The 22,671-nt window shown below is 47.4% G+C and overlaps 1 protein-coding gene across 1 annotated transcript; it reads left to right on the top strand.

Annotated features, from left to right (window-relative positions):
• The first annotated feature begins 20,331 nt into the window (after nt 1-20,331).
• On the top strand, nt 20,332-22,409 carry LOC123106735 (heat shock protein 81-3-like). The gene is made up of 3 exons (XM_044528818.1): nt 20,332-20,464; nt 20,813-20,877; nt 22,152-22,409. The coding sequence occupies exons 1-3, from the start codon at nt 20,332-20,334 to the stop codon at nt 22,407-22,409; spliced, it is 456 nt and encodes a 151-aa protein (XP_044384753.1).
• The last annotated feature ends 262 nt before the right edge of the window (nt 22,410-22,671 follow it).

Genomic DNA, 22,671 nt, shown 5'->3' on the forward strand with positions numbered 1-22,671 from the left:
TCCACCAAATCACAGCGAGGTGCTATAGTCGAGACTCACCTGTCACCCCCGGTGTGGCCGTCATGACCCGTCATATCACAAAACCCACACCTTTACCAGCAGTGGTAAGGTGGCCTGCAAGTTGGACTGGACGAAGCAACCATCATTTCACTAGAATGCTCGTTCAAGCCCTTTCTTCCCTTTCTTGAAGAAAACCTCACTACAGGATACTCACTTCTACCATTTTTCTTTTGTACCGACGAAGGAAAGGTGGGCGAATCAGTTATGCTGCTATATTTTTATTCCAAGAATCTTCTTTTTGGGAAGCACCGACCGATTCTCACATCCTATTCTTTTCCCGTTTTCATTGCGATTGTGGTTTCCTTTCGATCGCTTTTTGTTTGTCAGTTCATTGATGGATCCTGGAGCACTAGGCAAAGAGTTGCCGGCGGAGAACCCACTGGAGACAACGATCTCCAGGAAGCGAGCACCGACCAACGAGTTGACCATGTTGGTGGGCCAACCCATGGAGACGAAGAACTACAAGAAACAAGCACTAGCCAAAGAGTTGAGGACGTTGGCGGATGAACTCCTCAAGGGAAGTTGGAAGAACGGCAAGGGCCCCACCGTGCCTACCCCAGCAACTCTGATTGCCACCTATGTGAGGCTCAAGACCGAGTTAGTCGCCGTTGAGAAGCAGTATTCCCCTGGCAAGGTGATGGTCCCCATCGAGGACGAGGAGATGGCCCCCGGAGGGATGAGATCCCCCGATGAGCTGCACAAGGTAAAAAATAATGGCTTATTACCATAGTTGTGGTTTTTGATTATTTGCAATGTGCTTGCTAATATGTTAGGGTTGTGCAGGTGCCGGTGGACGTCCTTGATGATTCCGATGCCGTGGCTCGTCCTGTTGGCATCGCCCCGGAGATCGATTTCGATGTCGCTGTCCATCCTGTGGACATCGCCCCAGAGATCGATTCTGATGTCGCGGTCAGTCCTATGGACATCGCCCCAGAAATCGATTCCCATGTCGTTGTCCCTGCTGTGGTCATTGCCCGAGAGATCGATGACAAGAAATAGTTGGTCGCGCTAATCATTCAGGGTAGTTTGCATTGCCCTGTGTTTAATTACTAGAATGATGAGTGTTATCAAACCATCTTGCTACTTTTGTTTGATAGTGAATCATGCAAACCCTCCCGAGTTATGGAAACAGATGTATCCTCACCAGCTTTTGATTTAATATATGGAATGCTTAGGTGTAAGTTTGAATTGTTTATCATATCAGTAGGGCTTGTTTGTTGATTCTTGGTGTTAGTAGGCTAGCTACTGTGCGAGCTATAGTACTTGCAAAACACTCACCGAAGAGAAACGTTGGAAAATCGTAGGGTAGGAAATCGTAGCAAAAGTACAGAGAACGTGCAACACAAAATCATAGCACTGCAGAGATGTACTCCCCCCGTTCCAAAACAGATTACCTAGGTGGGCTAGTTTGGCCTAGTGGGTTTCAATGATATGACGTGGTACAGTGCCGTCTAGTCTTCGCGTGTGGTAGCAGTATTGCGGGTACAATAAGTTTTCTTGAAGAAGCGGAATTCAATGAAGTCATGATGGTTCCTTCGTCCGAACAACATAAAGTGGGAAAGGTTGGGCCTATGATACGACCGGGGTAGACCAGGATAATTTTGTGCATGGCAGGTGGACCAGGATGGTCGACGTCCCACATGTCGGTGAATGAAAGTATTCTTTCCGATATAGAGGACGAGCAACGAGTATTCATTGTTTATTTTTGATGAAAGCTATTGTCTCCACTGCTACGACGAAGGAGTGTGAAACACGGCAGCCCAGTGAACTTGGCATGTTCACCACTCCCTCCTTCCTCATGTAATGCCCAGGTTACAGCTTTTTCTCACTTTCTCTCTTTCTATTTCCTCTCAAATGTTTTTTACCTTTCTTTTTTAAGAAACAATTGTTTTTTATGCCTTTTTTAGAATTATTTTTTATACCTAGGAGAAAGTGTAGAGATGGGCTCTTGCAGAGCCCACTCCTTGACTTTGTCAATGCCTCTCTCTCCTCCACATAAGGAGTACTACTTGCTATGCATGCAGGCGGCGGGCAGCTGGCGTCTTGAGGGGCCAGGGCGGTGAGAGCGGGCTCCGGAAGCGGTCCAGACTCCAGCATGGCCCACCTCACATTATCACCATATATTTCTTGGAGTCCATGCGCGGCGGGCGGGCGATCTCTTCTCCCTCCCCCACTTCTCTCTTCTCAGCCGACACCCGGCGAGCGATTAGATTTCGGCTATCGACGGTTTATTCAATTACACTCCCACATGTCAGTGAAATTGCAAGCCAACTCGTGTCCCCTTTGGTGAGCGGCGTGCGAGCCAGACTATCGGGGTTGCGGCACGTACGAGTCGTAAGTGTGCCGCCTTTTCCTTTAGAACTTGCGAAGCGTAACATTTTCGCGCGATCGATCGATAGAAATCCAGAACAAAATGATGAGGGCGGTGCTTTCCCGCTTGTTAGGCGGACTAGTTCGAGTGATATGACGTGCTACAGTGCCGTGCACTTGCTCCATTTTTATGTAAGCAAGAGTTTGCACTCTTACGCGGGAGGAGTGCGAAACACCGCGGATCTGATTTTGATCGAGGGATAACTGTTCCCTGCCAAATAATGGAGGATTGTTAGCGATTATAGCTTGATAGTTAGGGCATCTCTAGCGCTGGCCCACAAATTTACACTGGCATTTGTCCGAGGACACTGATGGATGCCATCCGATGCTGCCTGCATACCTTTCGACAACTATATGAACTAACCGGACGAAATTCGTGCAAACAAAGCAAATTTCAAATTAACCGGATGAAATTCATTACATTTTGAAAACTTTTCCTACAAATTGGACGAAATTCATTACATATTTTGCACAAACCTTACTAAAACCTACTATAAACCTAATCTAAACGATCGCCGGCGCCCGACCACCATGTCCGGCCATGAACCCGAGAAAGCCGGCCATTGCCTTTGCCTCCTCCTCATCCGCCTCGATAACCTCCTCCTCCGGAGCACAAGGTTATGAAGATTTCTGCCTCCACGTCACTGTCAAGCGGCTAATCGGCCACCGATGTTTACCCCACCAAGCTTGGCGTCGACTGAGTGGAGTAGCGGTGGCCTTCCTGGGACCAGAGCAGCGGCGACCTACCGTGTACTACTCATCCTCGCTGCCGGCTGCGCCCGCGCACGCACGCCGGCTTCCTGGTCATGGCAGCGGAGGGCAGACAGGGGGGAGGTGGCGGCAATCTTCTTCGTTTGCTCCTGCGACAGTACGTCGAAGAGAGCTTTGGAGCATGCCCGGAGCGGAGCCGCCGATGTCCCTCGTCTGCTCCTACGACGGTACGTCCAAGAGAGCTTCGGAGCGCCAGGAGGCCATTGGTGAAGTGGTGCTGATAGAAGGAAGGAACCGGAGGAGAATAAGTGTGGGTCTTTGGCTATGGCTAGGAGCTGGGGCTCAAGTTAATATAGTGGGCGAATGGCAATGAGCCGCGGCAGACGGATGGACAACTGGCGCCGGAGTAGGTTCGTCGGGCGTGAATGCGGACGCTGCTTCAGTGACTTAACTGCAGATGCGTTTGGGTTACTGACATGTGGGCCCAATGGGCATCTGGCCCACATGTCAGTGACACACCAATTGCACCTCCAGTTAAGTCCGGTGAATGCGGCATTGACATTCTGGAGAGACGGTGACTGTTTCAGGCGGGAAGCGCGCTCTAGCGATGGAAGGGGTTTCGATGTACAGTGGCACTAAGATCGGTCGCTGACGATAGTACATACTCTGTACCATGCTACCATAGTACCTCTCTAGCTTAGGCTGTTTTATAGATTGTCGTTGTGATGGACGATATACATGAGCTAGGCGGTCCGAGTATGACCGTTGGTGTTGAGCCAGGTGAATACATGCTCGGCGTTCGCGTAGGCCTCCATAAAACTTCTAAACAGTAATGTCAGGCACCGCCGTGGCGCGCAGGTGATGGGCTCACCATTTGCGTTGCGCCATGAGAAGCACTTTGATTTAGAGGGAGACGTGCATGCATTAGCATGCTTTGACAGCGTGAGCGTGAGTGTCTGACGTGAAGTATTTCATTTTCATTTGGCTAACGAGGGTGCGTTGCAGCGACGAGTCTGTGGTTTGATTCCCCACATACGCATAATTTTGGTTTTTACAGTATTTCTTTCTCCATTGATAGGTAGGCCCGCGTAGATATATAAAGAACACAAGATGATGAGGCGCATGCGGACTATTTGACTGGTCAACCAGACAAATACGGAGCTATACGCTGAGCCAGTGACCGTATAATCACCATATCTCGTATATAATGATCAAAGTGACCTATCAAGACAAGTTCGATGACCGCCAATGCATTTTACTCGGTAATAAATGACTAGGATTGAAGGGGAATCCAAATTTGCTTCGTCTTCTGTCCTTAAGCTCTTGACAAACCAATGCACTATAATATTGTTTGGCCACTCCACCCCAGAGCTCTCACCAAGCATCATTCATGCCACCACGCCGCACACTAACCGATAAGGCAGCGATGGCATCCCGCTGTGCCGAGTTCTTCGCCGCCCACGACCGCACACAAAATGGTAGGGAAGCGATGGCATCTCACCGCATCTAGTTCATCGCCGCTCGCGACCTCACAACTATGTGGGAGGAATTTGAAGATGCTAAGGCCGAATGGGCAGTAGAGCAAGAGTCAGCCAAAGCCGCACAGAGGGAGCGGAAAAGTCAGAAAGCACTCAAGAAAAGAGAGGCCCGCCGCCGCAAGAAAGAAAAGGACGCACGCGCTACTGCGGAGAGGTCGGCGGAGATCCAAGCACGGTGGGGTGTCGCCGACAAAGCCGAGAAGGAGAATGACGGCGTCTGGCCAGCATGTGAGAAGTAATAGTACTAGTAGTTAGTGGGTGTGTCTGTGTCTGAGTACGAGCATGTACCAATACTACTAGTTACTACTGTAGTTTTTAGAGCAAATTACCAGTACATTAGACTAGACTAAATGGAAAAATTCATATCCTAAGCATCAGATGGCATCTCTTTCTCTATAGGAATTGAGATGCATGTCATCTCACTTCCTATGATTTTCATATTCCTATCCTATGAACGAAAGGAGGCCTCTGTTGGAGTAAACTACTGTAGCTAGCAGTACTGCTGGTACAGTAGTTTTCTTCAAGAAGCAGAATTTAACGAAGTCATGATGGTTCCTTCGTCCGAGCAACTTCAAAGTGGGAAGTGGGCCTGTGATTTGACGGCTCATTAGTCATTGTTACCGCGGCGCGACGACCTGGGTGACTCTCCCTTGGAGTTCTGTGTGCATGGCAAGTGGACCAGGATGGTCAACGTCCCACATGTTGGCGAACAGAAGTATTCTTTCCGATATCGAGGAGCAAGGAAACCGCGTGGTATAGTATCACTGTTGATTGGTTCGCAAAAAATAGTATCACTGCCGATTTATAATTATTTTTTTATTTCTGATGAATGCTAGTGTTTCAACTCTTACAACGAAGGGTGCCAAACATGGCACGTGCTGGATGTCCCACACGTCAGCGAAAGGAGTGGGACATGAACAGCGTGGTAGAGCCCAGCGTAAAAAAACAGCGTGGTAGAGTGTCTCCACTTCTTCCACTTCTGGGTCGGAGACCACATGTAGTAGTACTTAGTGGTATGAACGATACAAAGTGCGACCTAGAGAGAAAGACACGTCTAATTTGAAGGTCTCGGGGCATACACGTAAACAAATATAAAAGTTAATATGTGACTCCAACTAATATAGTAGTAGTAGAGTACTTAGGCACGTACTCCATAACATCATCATGCATTGCACGTACAAAATTCAGTGGTAGTACGTAGTAAGAGACAAATGCCGCCCAAGAGTTCCCTTCTCGACCTACTTTTGGGTGTTTGGTAGAGTGTATGGAGGGTGCATGAGTCCACACTAGTTTAGCACAAATACACTAGAAGCATGCATGAAGAGAGCATGCATGAAGAGGGGTGTTGAGTTGAGCATGCATGAAGAGGGAACAACTATGTGAGATGAGAACGCAACCAAACACACCCTATATGCCACACATGTTCATACCATTTGTGCCTTTCTACTTCACTTACTGCGCTACATTACTCAGGTTCATACGTCCACTCCTGGGTACATGTCCGTCTCATAGTTCCAGTCCCACGTGTTCTTCATATAGATGGAACGATCCTTGCATAACACGTGCACCTTGATGCTAGATGTCTCGCGTGTTGGCAAAAGGATGAACAAAGCTCAAGTAAAAAAATAGAGTGGAAGCACATAGATTTCGGACGACCGAGAAGGAGCAAGGAACCTCGTGGTGGAGCGTCTGCACTCATAATATTTAATATTATTCATCGATATAAAATTAACCAATCATCTCCACAGTGGACTGGAAGAGTACGGAACACGTCAGCCCAGTGTAGTTACATCATACTAGTACATGGCTAACCCATGCTATCACCATATTTCTTGGCTTCCGTGCGACACCTATCTCTAGTAATCCAGCAGCCCGTATCGATTCTCCCTCCTCTTCTCTATCATAGTGCAGCGGGCTGGCGTTTCTGCTGTCTATTGAGGTCTGTTAACTATCACATGTTAGTGACATGCCAAGATCATTCTAAAACAATTCCTTTCACGTTCCGTTTTCAAAAACAAAAAAAATCCTTTCACGTACGAATTTGCCTGTATGCTTTGAGCAACTTGCATGTCCTATACTGCTCTTGTTTGATACTCTAACTTAGCTAGAGGTTAGACTAACTCATGAATGACCCTAAACTAACTGTAGCCAAAGAGGTGTTTGGGTGACAGGGTTATATTGACAATAAATGCACTTCATGGAGAGAGAAAAGTGATTTTTCAGTGGTCCCAATGAGAACTATCTCCAGTTAGCACCTCTTGGGTGGGATAGTTTTTTTTGGTGGGTTCGGTGCAACTTTCTCCAATTTAAACCCTCATGCTTGGATACTTTAGGGCTATTTGAGCCCAAACGAGCTCAAACTAACTCTAACCCATGGATCCAAACAGGGCCTATGGCCAGTCTCGACGCAGAGCAGTTGCGTGCACCGGGAAGCGGTGCTCTCTCAGCCATCGCGCCACTTCAAAGTCGGTGCCAGTGAGAGGTCGCGTTCGCTCTGGCCGGGCATTAATGCAGCACTTACGCTCCAGGGCGACGCTGATCATTTCATGCAGGAAGCGCACGCTGGCAAGGAGTATAGGTTTTGAACCGTTTCAGGTGTAGTACTGGTAGTTTGCAAAACTACTCAATTATTGCACTCAGTTTCCTAAGAAATTGTGGTAAAAAACGTTACTCCACAGCCTGCTTCCCTTCTCCTTCCTCTTCCACCGCCCACGCACATCTATGGGAAGCGACCGGTCAACCCTTATATAGGAGTGCTAGCACAAAAAGATGCATGCATGACCACTAAAAATTTCCATATTAAAGCGCCGCTCCGGCGGGAGTATGGCGTATGTTGTTACCTTCGGCCGGCACATGGCTACCGGGCGACGGTGACCAGAGAAGAGGCGGCGGGAGGGGAATGAATGCAGCTACTGTTTGGGTTCTCCTTCCGGCTTAAATAAATGCGCAGACGTGTACCTGCAGGTGCACAAATTGTAACATACATGTCTGCTTAAGTGGGCGTCACATAACTGGTGTGTGTGTGTGTGAGAGAGATTCTGAGAGACAGAGTGCGTGTGTGCGACTCTACTCTTCGGACATGTACTCAACCTTTTGCATTGAGATATAAGTATAATGGTATTTACTTTAGCTAGTGATTTATGTGGCCATGTTAACGTGGTTGTGTCAAAAAAATGTCACTTCCTTCTCGTGATTTGCATTATATAATTACAAGCAAGATTCTCGTGCATTGCAGGGAACATCAATATGCATTTTTTATAGAACACCTGTTGTGATTGACCCATGCAGGAGTAATCCCATGTGTAAAAACTAATGATATCTCGAGAATTTTATCAGAAAACTGGTATCTCGAGAATGTCATCGAAAAGATGAAAGATGAGAGATAAGGCGAGGAGCAGTGGAGCGTGGTGGTGACTGGTGGTCGGAATGGGCGGAGGCATGGGGATGGACGGCGTCGGCAGGCGGCAGCAGCCACCATGCATGCTAGATTGTTCCAGAGTCTTATTCCTTTTTTATTTGCTAAGCAATGAGGTTGCGGGAGATAATGATGTGGAGAGAGGTGCGGGTATCTTTTGTCAAATTATCATAGTTTGCTTTCTATCCTCAGATATAGATCATACAGACTGTATTACAAGATGGCAGGCACACCATCACTGCCAACTCTTTTTTTATAAGGGTACACATGATAAGTTTGCTGACTACTAAAGTAAAGTGGAATTTGTCCATGTTATGCAAGTAAATAAAGGTGATTGTTTATCATACGGGTAAGGTTGGATGAAGGGTGGTAGGAACAAATGCTCCGCCTAGAGCATGTGTGTGTGTGAGATGGAGTCTTAGTGTGTGTGTGTGTGTCAAAGAGAGAGAGAGAGAGGAGAGAGAGATGGATTCTTAGTTTGCGTGTGTGTGTGAGAGAGAGAGATGGAGTCTAAGTGTGTGTGGGGGGTGCATGCATGCGTGCGTGCGTGTGTGTGTGAGAGAGAGATGGAGTCTTAGTGTGTGTGTGGGGGTGTGCGTGCGTGTGTGTGTGTGTGTGCGTGTGTGTGTGTCGCGGGGTCCTCTGTGGCAGATGTAATTTAAGTGTGCATGGCTTCATCATAGAGAGGTGATGTGTATGGCAGAGGCCACCAACGACGGCGTGCGAGAGAGAAAATGCCCATAGAGAGGGAAGATAAGGTGTGTGCGCGTGAGAGGATTCGACATCGAGAGAACGTGTTTGTTCGAGAGACACCGAGGAAGACTACTATATATCGATGGTGCATGTAGGCGGGAATTAAACAAAGGGATGGTGAGGGAGTCCTGGATTAGGGGGTGTCCAGATGGCCGGACTATACCTTCAGCCAGACTCCTATACTATGAAGATACAAGATTGAAGACTTCGTCCCATGTCCGGAACGGACTTTCCTTGGCGTGGAAGGCAAGCTTGGCGATACGGATATGTAGATCTCCTACCATTGTAACCGACTTTGTGTAACCCTAACCCTCTCCGGTGTTTATATAAACCGGAGGGTTTTAGTCCGTAGGACAACATACAGAACAACAATCATACCATAGGCTAGCTTCTAGGGTTTAGCCTCTCCGATCTCGCGGTAGATCTACTCTTGTACTACCCATATCATCAATATTAATCAAGCAGGACGTAGGGGTTTACCTCCATCGAGAGGGCCCGAACCTGGGTAAAACTTCGTGTTCCTTGCCTCCTTTTACCATCCTGCCTAGACGCACAGTTCGGGACCCCCTACCCGAGATCCGCCGGTTTTGACACCGACATTGGTGCTTTAATTGAGAGTTCCTCTATGTCGTTGCCGTCAGGCTTGATGGCTCCTACGATCATTGATAGTGATGCGGTCCAGGGTGAAACTTGTCTCCCTGGACAGATCTCTGTCTTCGGCGGCTTTGCACTGCGGGCCAATTCACTTGGCCATCTAGAGCAGATCGAAAGCTATGTCCCTGGCCGTCAGGTCAGATTTGGAAGTTTAAACTACACGGCTGACATCCGCGGTGACTTGATCTTCGACAGATTCGAGCCACTGCCGAGCGCGCCGCGCTGCCACGACGAGCATGATTTAGTTCTGCCGCCTAACAGTGCCCTGAAGGCCGCAACCGCATCGGCTTCGACCCTTAATTCGGAGCCAACTGCACCGATCGAGGATGGGTAGTTGGACGTCGCCTCGGGGGCTGCGATCCTAAGGGTGATCGAGCCGAGCACCAGCCCCGCACTCCGCGAGACTCGTGATTCCAAGGAGCCGAACTCCTCTCCGGACTCCGAACCATTCGTGCCTCCGCCGATTGATTGGGCGCCGATCATGGAGTTTACTGCCGCGGACATCTTTCAGCACTCGCCCTTTGGCGATATTATGAAATCACTAAAGTCTCTCTCTTTATCAGGAGAGCCCTGGCCGGAGTATGGTCAGCAAGGTTGGGATACGGACGATGAAGAAATTCAAAGCCCACCCACCACCCACTTTGTAGCCACTGTCGACGATTTAACCGACATGCTCGACTTCGACTCTGAAGACATCGACGATATGGACGCCGATGAAGGAGATGATAAAGAACCAGCGCCTATCGGGCCCTGGAATGCCACCTCGTCATATGACGTATACATGGTGGACGCACCAAAATATGACGACGAGGAGCGGAAGGACGCACCGAAGGCTTGTTCCCTCGAAAAGCAGTCAAAGCGGCGACGCAAGCACCACCCCAAATCCCGCCTCGACAGAAATAGCGATCACACAGACCCAGCGCTGGAGCAGGGCGAACCGCTGCCGGACAACGGCAATCCGGATAATCAAACCGAACAAACAAATCCTATCAGGGATAATGGTCCGGACGACGTAACGCCGGACAGGCACCCGGAGCAGTAGACTGCCTGTAAAAGGCTTGTTGCCACCGCGAGGAGTCTGAAAAAGCAGAAGCAAAGGCTCAAGGCTGCGCAAGACACACTCCACATAAGATGTAGCAAAATACTCAACATAGCAGCGAGGTACGGCGACAATCGCCCCTCCAAGAGCTACCCAAAGCGGAAGCTGCTACCCGAATTCGATGAGGAGGCCTCAGACCCCCCACAACCAAATATTGAAGCAGCCACCTGGTTGGATAGACGACCCCTCTACCAACACAGAGCGGCATACAACGCCGCTCACAATACAATACGCGACCCATGCGAGGGCTCGCACCCAAAGGACGGCACAACAAGATCCATCTATGGACCACGCAAGCGCGCCCCAGCATACAATGCAACACAACAAACATCCGAACAACGCGGTACACCCAGCTATAGGGGTGCCGCACACCCCCTATGTTTCACCGATGAGGTGCTGGACCATGAATTTCCAGAGGGATTCAAGCCCGTAAACATAGAGGCATACGATGGAACAACAGACCCTGGGGTCTGGATTGAGGACTACATCCTTCACATCCATATGGCTCAAGGAGATGATCTCCATGCCATCAAGTACTTACCCCTCAAGCTCAAAGGGCCAGCTCGTCACTGGCTCAAATGCCTCCCCGAAAGCTCCATCGGAAGTTGGGAAGAGCTCGAAGACGCCTTTCGGGAAAATTTTCAAGGGACTTATGTCCGACCTCCGGATGCGGACGATTTGAGGCATACAACTCAACATCCCGGAGAGTCAGCCCGAAAGCTTTGGAACAGGTTTCTTACTAAAAAGAACCAGATTGTCAACTGTCCGGACGCCGAAGCCTTGGCAGCTTTCAAGCATACGTCCGTGACGAATGGCTCGCCAGACACCTCGGCCAAAATAAGCCGAGAACGATGGCCGCATTAACAAACCTCATGACTCGCTTTTGCGCGGGTGAGGACAGCTGGCTAGCCAGATGCAGCACCAATGACCCCAGTACATCTGAAGTTAGAGATGGAAACGAGAAATCACGGCGCAACAGCAGTAACATACGCCGGATTAAAGAAGACAGCACGAAGGGCACGACGGTAAATGCCGGATTCAAAAGCTCTCGGCCAGGTCAAAAGCCGCCTCCTAAAGGCACTAGGGATGAACTGTCCAACCTCAACAAAATTCTGGACCAAGTATGCCAGATCCATAGTACCCATGGTAAACCCGCTAATCATACCCACAGAGAATGTTGGGTCTTCAAGCAGTCCGGCAAGCTCAACGCCGTACACAAGGGGGAGGATACACCAAGTGAAGACGAGGACGAGCCCCCCAAGCAAGACATGGGGGAACAAAAGAAATTTCCACCAGAAGTCAAAACAGTAAACGTGTTACATGTGATCAAGGGAAAAAACAACGCGGCACTCCCAGGAAAATATACCCAAGTGCCTGTCACCGCGAAGTCCTGCCACTGGTCGTCTCAACCGATCACTTTCGACCATCGCGATTACTCGGCAAGTATCCGACACGCAGGATGGGCTGCCCTGGTATTAGACCGAGTAATTGGCGGATATCACTTCACACGAGTCTTGATGGACGGCGGCAGTAGCCTAAACCTAATATATCAGGATACAATCCGCGGGATGGGGTTAGACCCAACACAAATTCGCCATAGCAATACTACCTTTAAAGGAGTAACGCCAGGCCCAGGGGCTCGTTGTATGGGCTCCCTCTTACTACAAGTTATATTCGGCTCCCTCGATAACTTCTGTCGCGAGCATTTAACTTTCCACATCGCTCCGTTTCAAAGTGGCTATCAAGCACTGCTCGGACGCGAAGCTTTCGCTCGCTTTAATGCAATACCACACTACACCTCCCTCACACTCAAGATGCCCGGTTCACGTGGCATCATTACAGTGCATGGAAATATCAAGCAATCTCTGCGCGCTGAAGAGAGTGAGGCTGCCTTGGCAGCCGCACATTAAAGGCGCCCGAACCAGCGAAAGCATCCAGTAGGTCGTCAAGACCTCAGACACAACTAATCAAGTCCGGCGCCGCTACTTATACCGAATAAATGGTCACACCCCTATTTGTCAATACAAGGGGCTCAACACGCGCAGACAAGTGGCAATTTCTTCTCATCTTGAATTATACATGGTTTCTTTAACAAACTATCTTTTTGCACGATAACTTTTTCACCTAAATTCCTCTCTTTTACAGACGATCATTGTGCTACACCCATCCAGGATATGGCACAACAGAGACACGGGCGCAGACGTGCAACAGGGACCTGCTCCAAGGATTCTTTTTAGATTAAGACCCTGCGTAAACCTTTTTTACTATCTCTTGTTGATACATATCCACCGTTGAGAAGGATACTGACGTCTTGGCATGTGGCCACGCCAGAACAATGCACGTACCTGGACATAAGGGGCTTCTTACAAAGGCCATTATTTAGGCCCGGTTTATACCACAAAGACCGAATAGCTTAGGGAGTGTTCGGCGTCGCGAGTTTGGCCCTATATGCATCAGCTCCGAATCATTGTCTTTGGTCAAATGTTGGGTTTGCCCGGCTCCTGTGTTTTGGTGCCTTACGTTCCGCTTTACCGGCTAAGGTAGCACCAGGAGAACTACTGCGATTGTGCCCTGGTTCATCCGGACGAGCACCTCAGTAGAGAAAGCCGAAAACTGACTGTCATGATATAGCGTGAGACTGGTCAACCACTCGATGACCTGTTGGAATGTTAGAATTCCTTGGCCTTAATGAAGGGCCGTTTTTTGGCCAGGCATGTACGTACCCCGGGATCGGGAAAGTGTGGAGCCACCAGGGGCTATTTAGTAGCCCCACTGTCAAACTCCTATGGCTAAGTGAAAGTGCTAAAGCATCATAGTCCGGTTTCCTCGCTCGCTCCGCTGTCACCTCCTTAATAGGACCAAGACGTTGGGTTAAGTGTGAACGTGTGTTTTTGTGAGCACCTCCGCATTATATGCGTGAGGGTTGAAGCCGACGACTGCAATCTTTCAGGTTATACACATGTATACATAAACGGCCGCCCAGGAGGCATCATATTAATTTTAGGAAAAAGTATAAAAACAGCCTTATAAAAATTTATAAAAGCATTTCGCTTACAATGAGATACATATCACTCAAACATAATATTTTTTGAGCACTGGGTCTCTATCAAACGAGCACCCTCAAGAACTTTTTCAATGTAGTGCTCAGTAGCCTTTCGACCTATGGCCGAATCCCGTGCTGCAACAGTGGTAGCATCCATCTCCGCCCAGTATGTTTTAACACGGGCAAAGGCCATCCGTGCGCCCTCTATGCACACCGACCTCTTCATCGCATTAATGCGCGGCACCACGTCAAGGAACTGCTGCACCAAGCTGAAATAGCTGTTTGGTTTTGACCTTTCCGGCCATAGCTGATCCACAACAGACCTCATGGAGAGTCCGGACAACCTATTTAGTTTGGCCCATTCGGCTAATTGGTCAGTCAATGAAAGCGGACGCTCGGGAGAATGGAATTATCTCCAAAACAGCTGGTCTACTTCACGGCCCGTCTGACCCTGGAAATACTTGGCCGCATCGGCAGCGCTCGCCGCCAAATCCATATATACATCCTCTGAACTCCACAGCCGATCCAGAGGGGCATACCATGGATCTCCAAACTTCCTCCACAACATAAAGGATTTCCCAGCTATAATATCCCCGGCTTCTGGCAGCTCCTCCTTCTTTGCCCTCATAGCAGAGCGGAGGTCCTTTCTCGTCGCAGCAGCCTTCTCAAGGTCCGATGCCTTCGCTTGGTTTTCCTTTTCAAGAACCCGGCAACGGTCGGCGGCGGCTTTTAATTCTATGGCCATCTTGGCCATCTTGTCTCGGTCTCGCCAAGAGCGGCCTTCTCGGCTTGCAACTCTTCGGCTGCCTTCAAAGTAGCCGCATTACCCAACCTCGCTTGTTCCTTGGCTCGGGCAAGTTCTGCCCGCAAGGCTTCAACAGTGGCAGCTCCATCTGCAGTAACAACATATTAAAGATACTGGCATCTTGCTGCTCTTCCTATGTGGCCTTTACCAGATAATGACACTTACCTTGTGCCTCGTCAAGCCTTTTGTTAACAAGCTCGATGTCGGTGTCTGCCGCATCCAACTGCCATTCTAAATGGGCAAATTCGCTAGTCCGGCTAGCCACCGGAGCTTCCATCACCTGCACATAGAGGCAGTATGGTTATTACCTGGGAATATGATCCTCTGTTCATCGTCGTTTCCAATGACAACTAGAGTCTCAGGGGCTACTGTCTACACAGGGCACACCTAGCATGTGCAGGACTATCATACATTCTTTTACGTACCTCAAAGCCTGTCAGTAGACTCATAAAAGCTTCATGCAATCCGCTTTCGGCGGACAATATTCTCTCCATCACCGTATTCATCAGCACATGGTGTTCATCTGAGATGGCCGCTCGCCCCACCAACTCCCTCAGAACATCCGACCGCACACTAGACGGTGCCGGACTCTTTTGTCTGCTCTCTTCGGGAGCCGGACACTGGGAGCTTAGGGGTCAATGGGATTATCTTCTGGCCTCACCGGACTCGGAGAGGCCCTCCGCAACGACACTTCAGGGTCGCCTGCTTCCAGAGCGGAGGAGTCCGGAGGAGGCGTTTTGCTCTCCATCATGTCTGGAAGAAGATCCCGCAAAGACGAGCTCATTTGAGAGGGGCTAAGGCCCGAATTGCAAAAATATATGCGGCGGTTATCTTCTCATAAGGAAAAGATGGCATATCTGTACTATTAAAGTATTTCGGGTCACTTATGACTCGCGGGAGAATTGATCCCCTCGCGGACTTTGTGCAGCAACGGCGCCCCCCATGGTAGGACCCTCTGTGGGAGACTTCTTCTCCCATTTGGAAGCTTCGGCTTCTGAATCCCCGGGCGCAGTCCTTTTCCTCTTCTGGTCGTCTTCCTTCATGGAGACGCTCGCTCCCTCGGCTAGAATGGGCAGCGTTGGGGGCCCGCGTCCGCCCGCATTATCCTCCACAGTATGTTCCTTCAAGGGCTCCGGGCAAGGTGCGTCTGGAGCATCTTTTCCAATACCGGATTTTCCAAACCCTCAGGGAGGGGGCCCGAATACAATCAACTTCGCCTTTGTTAGCCAGTCCTGGTCAAAAAGCAAACTCTCAGAAATAACTTCGTAACAAAGGAGAGATAGTATGTTCGGCCGGAAGATGCCTTACCTGTTCGGCGGCGCGGTTACTACTCAGGCCCACATCCTCGGTGATTTCTGGACAATCCACCTGAGGTCCGAAGAATGACTTGTACATCCCCTCGTGCGTCAGGCCGAGAAAATTATGAATGACACGCGGTCCCTCGGGATTGAACTCCCATAGGCGAAGAGGCCGGCGTTTGCAAGGCTGGACCTGACGAACCAGCATAACTTGTATTACCGCCACCAAACTGAAATCTCCATTGAAGAGATCTCGAATGCGACTCTGCAGTATAGGCACGTCCTTGGCTGGACCCCAGCCACTACAAGAAATATGTCAACTTATGACCTTCTGTCAGTGACCCTCGAAGAATTGGTCATAAATTTATGACCATTTTAGACCAATTGGTCAAAAGCTGTCTGGGGGGCTCTAAACCCTAAACCATAACGACCATTTTGGTCAGAAAGGTCATAATTTCATTAGAGGAAATGGTCATAAAGCAAACAACACTAGTCCGCTGCCTTATTTCTAGTTGTTAACGACCAATATAGATGGTCATAGCCTTGTAAATTGTGGTGGGTTGCTATGACTAGGCGCCACCTCATCAGTTTTGCCTATGTGTCATGTCCATGTGGCAGTTTTTGCCCTAGGTCGTGAAGCAACCTATATTTCTGTCATTCCTAAAATTCCCAGAAAATCTCATAAATTCTTTGGGTCATATCTTCGACAAATATGTAAAAAATTTCCTTGCCTAGTTCAAAAATAATTCAAAAATATTCATTTTCCTATTCTGTTCAAAACAACAGTTTGTGAAGGAAGTACCACTTTGGCATGTCCAAATAGTATCCATTTTCTACAGTGCTTTCCTATGCCCAAATAACCATCCTCCACCAAATGTTAGCTCAATCCATTCATTATTTTGAGCCGAGCTTCAACATTCGTAGTTATGTCCAGTGTGGTAGTTTGCAAAGCAAGTACCACCTAGGCTCCTCCTTTTGATCTGAAAATTTGTGAAGACGGTCTTCTTAGTAATTGATCATCCTCAGCCAAAATCACGCCCATTAGCCATGTACATTTCCCGTAGCGCTAATCAAACACTTGGCTGCTAATTCATGTTTGAGCATCGATCGGTCTCCTCGTGAGAATCTTATATTGTAATTTTCTTCCTAGCACCTACCTGGGAGTTCCCAACCCACTAGACATGCCTAGTCTGCCCAGAACACATGGCAACGCCACGGTCACGCGGTGACCACGCGGCGGGCATGCGAGTTTACGCGCTCTAGAGTTGGGGGCCTCGGCCACCGCCCAAACCTTGGCGTATCTCCACCAAACCATGTATTTATGATTAAATAGGTACTTATGTAACTAGAAATGATTTTTGGAAAAAATAAATAGCAAACTATGAGGCAGCTGCAGTTCAAATTTGACCCGCTTCCTACTGAATCGGCGGGAATTTGTCTTTTTCACCAGAGGTGGATCAAAAAATTTGACACCCAACCATTTTGTCAATTGTGCATTAAATATGGCCTAGTATTTTAGAAAATTGATTTGGTCCAATTTTGCAACAAATATATGGCAGGTCCTTCACAAAAAAAACTCGTTTCAGGCACTCAGAAAATGGAAAATGAATTTTCCGTGCAAAGAAAATGAAAACTCCCTTAGGCAACATTGTTTGGAATTCCAAGATGCACCCTTGTGCACATTATGAGATCATTTTGAGCAAACTATGCCATGAATGTGGCCATAAATTTAATCATTTGGCTTGAAAGCCATGAATCTTCACGCATGATAGCTCATTTTTTAGAACACTTTTTTGAAATAATTTCCGTATTAAAAGTTTATTATTTTTCCTGGAAACTTGGTCACATATGATGACACAATCCGAAGGTTTTCCAATTTTTTTTAATTTTTTATGCCCATTTCAAAATGCGGTCAAAACGGAGGGAATGACCGTTCCTAGCTAGTGTTGAATCTTGGAATTTTTTTGGTGTTTCTATGATTAAATAGATATTCATGTACCTAGAAATGATTTTTGAAAAACATAATAAGCAAAGTACGAGGCAGCTGTAGTTGAAATTTTACCCACTTCCTACTGTTTCGGCAGAAATTTGTCTTTTTCACGAGAGGTGGATCAAAACTTTTTACACCCAACCACTTGGTCAATTGTGCATTAAATATGTACTAGTATTTTAGAAAATTGATTAGGTCCAATTTTGCAATAAATATATGGTAGGTCCTTCACAAAAAAACCTCTTTTCGGGCACTCGAAAAATGGAAAATGAATTTTCCGTGCAAAGAAAATGAAAACTCCCTTAGGAAACATTGTTTGGAATTCGAAGATGCACCATTGTGCACAATATGAGATTATTTGAATAAACTATGCCATGAATGTGGCCATAAGATTGATCATTTGGCTTGAAAGCCATGAATCTTCACGCATGATAGCTCATTTTTGAGAACACTTTTTTAAAATAACTGCCGCATTACAAGTCTATTATTTTTCCTGGAAACTTGGTCACATATCATGACACAATGCGAAGGTTTTCCAATTTTTTGATTTTTTTTTGAATTTTTTATGCCCATTTCAAAATGCGGTCAAAACAGCGGGGCTTGACCGTTCCTAGCTAGTGGTTGAATCTTGGAAAACTTTTGATGTTTCTCTGATTAAATAGATACTTATGTACCTATAAATGATTTTTGGAAAAAATAAAAAGCAAACTACGAGGCAGCTGCAGTTCAAATTTTACCCGCTTCCTCCTGAATCGGCAGAAATTTGTCTTTTTTCACGAGAGGTGGATCAAATATTTTGACACCAAACCATTTGGTCAATTGTGCATTAAATATGGCCTAGTATTTTAGAAAAATGATTTGGTACAATTTTGGAAAAAATATTTGTTAGGTTCTTCACAAAAAACCCTTTTTATGCACTCGGAAAATGAAAAATGAATTTTTTGTGCAAAGAAAATGAAACCCCCCAAATCAACATTGTTTGTCACCCCAAGATACACACATGTGCACTATATTGATTCATTTTAATAAACTATAAGGCTGTGTTTGATAGTAAAGTACTAAAAACCCAAAGTATTAAAAACCGTAGTATTCTTTAAAACCATGGTATTTGAAAAAACCGTAGCATTCTTTAAATACATAGAAAATGCAGAGGTATCAAACGGGGCCTAAGTGGTTAATATGTTGAATGTTTGCCCTGAATGAGAGGATAAAAACTATAAGAAAAAACAACATATTTTTTTACATAACCTTAATTCTTATTGGTGGAATCAGCTAAGGCATGGATCGATGACATGGCTTACATCCGTCCATCCACTCGTCCATCCAACCATCCCGAGCCAGCCACCCAACGACCCTAGACCAACCGTGACCTAATCTATCCATTCCTTTCCCACCCCAGGATCTATCCTCTCCTCTCCTCCACATCCGCCGCACCCACCCACCCATCCCCCGCCGCCGCCTACCTCCATTCCACCGGCGACATCCGCCCTCTGCCCCCGATCCTCTCCACCTCCCCTCACCTTCTATCCCATAGCGGGGCCCCTAGATCGAGGAGGCGGGCGCCGTCAGATCCGCCATGCCCATAGCTCTCTCTGCCCCACCCCAAACCCTACCCACAACCGCCGCCATGCTCCATCACCAACGACCTTGCCGCCGCCGCCCCTATCCCCTCGCCCTATCTCCATACCCGCGACGCCGAGCCAGACGGGAGGAGCCACCGCCCCGCAGCATGCTCGCGCCGGTATGTACAGGCGGTGCTCCCGCCGGATCTGAACAAGAACACCGAGTGGTTCATGTACCTAGCGTTCCTAGATCCATCCGCCCCACCCTCTGCTCACCCTATCTCCCTTGGTGTTGGGGCATCCAGATCGAGCAGGTCAGGTGCCGGCGCTCCACGATCTCCATGCGATGCACCGGCGAGGCGACGGTGATGCTTGTGGTGGACACCTCCGCCGTCTTCCACCGACACACAGTCGCGCCCTCCGACGCCGCTCTTCCACGTGACGAGAGGCCTGGGTGCCGCTCGGCTGGAACAGAACCCCACACTCGATGATGCCATGGACATGGAGGTCTTCAAGGTACCCTCTTCCTCTCCTTCTCTGTCCCTCACCTCCAATACTTGCCACTGAGCTCGTGACAACGCCATGTCTCACTTGGGCCCTCTGATGCTTGCTCGCTACGGTCTCTCGATGAACACAATTGCTTACTCCTAAAAACCCTAATTCCTAGGGTTTACTCTTGCTGTTCTACATACTTTCATGTACAACTATCATACTCCAGGCTTGCTTAGAATTGCAATCCCATGCTTAGAATCATGATACCATCGACTCACAGGGACATCTCAACTTCTGAACGAAAAAAAACATTATTGTTTGCTGCATTGCATATACCATTACAGTTCTTGATTGAGTTTTGGACTTGCGTAATTCCATCATCAGGGGAAGCTGATACCCACACAACCAGCTCGTGCTCATTGTGTTTGACCGCCAGCTCGTGCTCTACTGCGACGAGTACCGATGCCCACACAGGTATGACCTGCGTGCCCCCCATGACCTTGCACCGGTGCTATGTGCGTGAGCGCGCGCGCTTGCTGCAATGTCGGGTGCGGTGGTGTGCTGCAAACTTGCGATGGGGGCGGCCAGGTGGTGCGTGGCCGTGTGTGTGGCGATATATGGAGCTCTGGAGATTCCTATTGGATTGCCGAGACTTGGTCTTGGTTCTGCCGTTGGCGTGTTATCTTTGCTCTAATCTAGTTAAAACTGTGTGGTTAGACTAGTAGCATCAGCTCTTTATCTGGAAAAAGAATACTATCAAGTCCTTAGCTAGCTAGCTAACTAGTACAAGCTGCAACCCAATAGGAACAGTAGCTTTCATGCACACATCTAGCTAGCTAATTAGTAATTACACTACTAGTATTCAGAAACAACTTCACTTTGAAACTCTGAATCACTTCTCCCTGACAGACACTTCACCAAAATGTATCCTATTCCAAACTCTTATTTGTATCATTATTTATCGAATGTTATTTTATTATTTTTGTTGAACTAATCTTGTCTGAATCATCCCTCTTCTGTAGGTCTTTATGAAGCTTTGGAACTGAGGGACGGTGGATCTGACTACTTGGGAAAGGGTGTTTCCAAGGTTCCATTTGACAGAATTTTATATTAGCATGAATAACAAATTCCCGGGCTACAGTCTTAAGTAATTCTGTTACCTAGTTAGTGTTTGGAAGAAGCTGGAGTGAATGTGAGAAAAGTTGAATAGCTTACACATTTTCCTAAAATGGTATAGCTTAATTTGTTTTTTATCTACTTCAGCATTTCTTGAAATGATTTTTATTCTAAGCATTTTTGTCATACTCAATAAGCTAGTTCCTGAATCAAATTTGATAAAGAAATGTTTCTGTAGCAAGCTATAGTTAATTAGTTGGCAAGTGTGATGTCCATTCACGCCTCCTCTGTTTTTTGCAGGTCTGGTAGCACCGCCGTGTCAACGATGAAGGTGGTGACCGCGGCAGCAAGCGGCGCGAGTTGGTGGCTGCGGGACTCGACGGCACGGCTCATATACGCGCGAGCTGGGCATTACTTTGAGTTCATATATGTGCTTGTCACTCCATAGGTTATAGTGATTCCCTCTGTTTCCTTATATGTTCTTGTAGTTTGGTTGCTTTCCTGTTCATGCATGTTTGTACAGCTATATATAGTTATGCTGTGAATCTGTCATGCATGTATTGAAATGCAGGAAATGTTTAATACATGTTCACTCTTAGTTGGGACATTGAATTGTACATAGTTATGTGATTCATGTCTGCTTCTTATCTTATTAAGTGATTATCTTTATGTCCTTGCTACCAGTAGGATGGTTAATAGCTTGTTTTGTAGTTCTCTACTTTATGAAAATAGCTTCTTATAAGGCAATATAATTGGTTGTTTTGTGCTGCTGGCCTAATTAAACATGATCAGTATGTATACTTGTTTGAGATAGACATTTCATGCATGTTCATGAGGTACGAATTCTATAGATGTCACAAAATATTGGTGGCAAAGTGTCTTCTTATCTTTATATTTACTTAGCTAAAATCTTAGAGTAACAATAACTGTACTTGACAAGTAAACATTATCATCTTAAATGATTAGCTAAAATGATGTAGGAGTAGTAGAAACTTCATGGTTGATCCTGATTGCTAAACATGGGAGATGCATCTTCTTTTGCATATCAATTACATAGTAGTACTATATAATGCTTGCCGATGTGGTACATTCAATACTGGCAGCACTGGCCATTAATTACACTGGCCATTTTACGCCAGGCTTTAGATTCTGCTGAGCCAGATCCGTTGACCCACGGTTTGATTCGTGGCGTGCGATATTTGTTCCTGGGCTGACGTGGTGTGTTTGCCGGTGTGATTTTCGCAGGCCTTGGACAAGATCAGTACGGTGCCGATGGAGGCCCTCGTCGCCGGCGCCGATGTGTCCATGATTGGGCAGTTTGGTGTTGGCTTCTACTCCGCCTACCTTGTTGCCGAGAGGGTCATCGTCACCATGAAGCACAACAACGACGGGCAGTACGTGTGGGAGTCCCAGGCCGGTAGCTCCTTCACCGTCACTCGTGATACGTTTGGGGAGCAGCTCGGTAGGGGTACCAAGATGGTCCTCTACCTCAAGGACGACTAGGTATGCAGTCCAATCCTCCTATACTGTGATGGCTTACTCTTCATGTCTTGATGTGGTTCTCTGCTTAGTGTAGCTGTATTAGACTCACTATGAGATGTCCACTCTTGTTTTGTTAAAAAACAAGAACTGTTAAGTCATCTATTCATGGCCGTTGCTTTTGTTCAGTATATATATGTGCTTTCTGATTTGTATGCGTAGGTGGTTATAGGTTGCTGTGATGAATATAAATATTAACAAGTGCTCATGCATGCCGGTATACTAG

This window comes from Triticum aestivum, chromosome 5A, assembly GCF_018294505.1.
Source record: "Triticum aestivum cultivar Chinese Spring chromosome 5A, IWGSC CS RefSeq v2.1, whole genome shotgun sequence".
Taxonomy (NCBI): Eukaryota; Viridiplantae; Streptophyta; class Magnoliopsida; order Poales; family Poaceae; genus Triticum; species Triticum aestivum.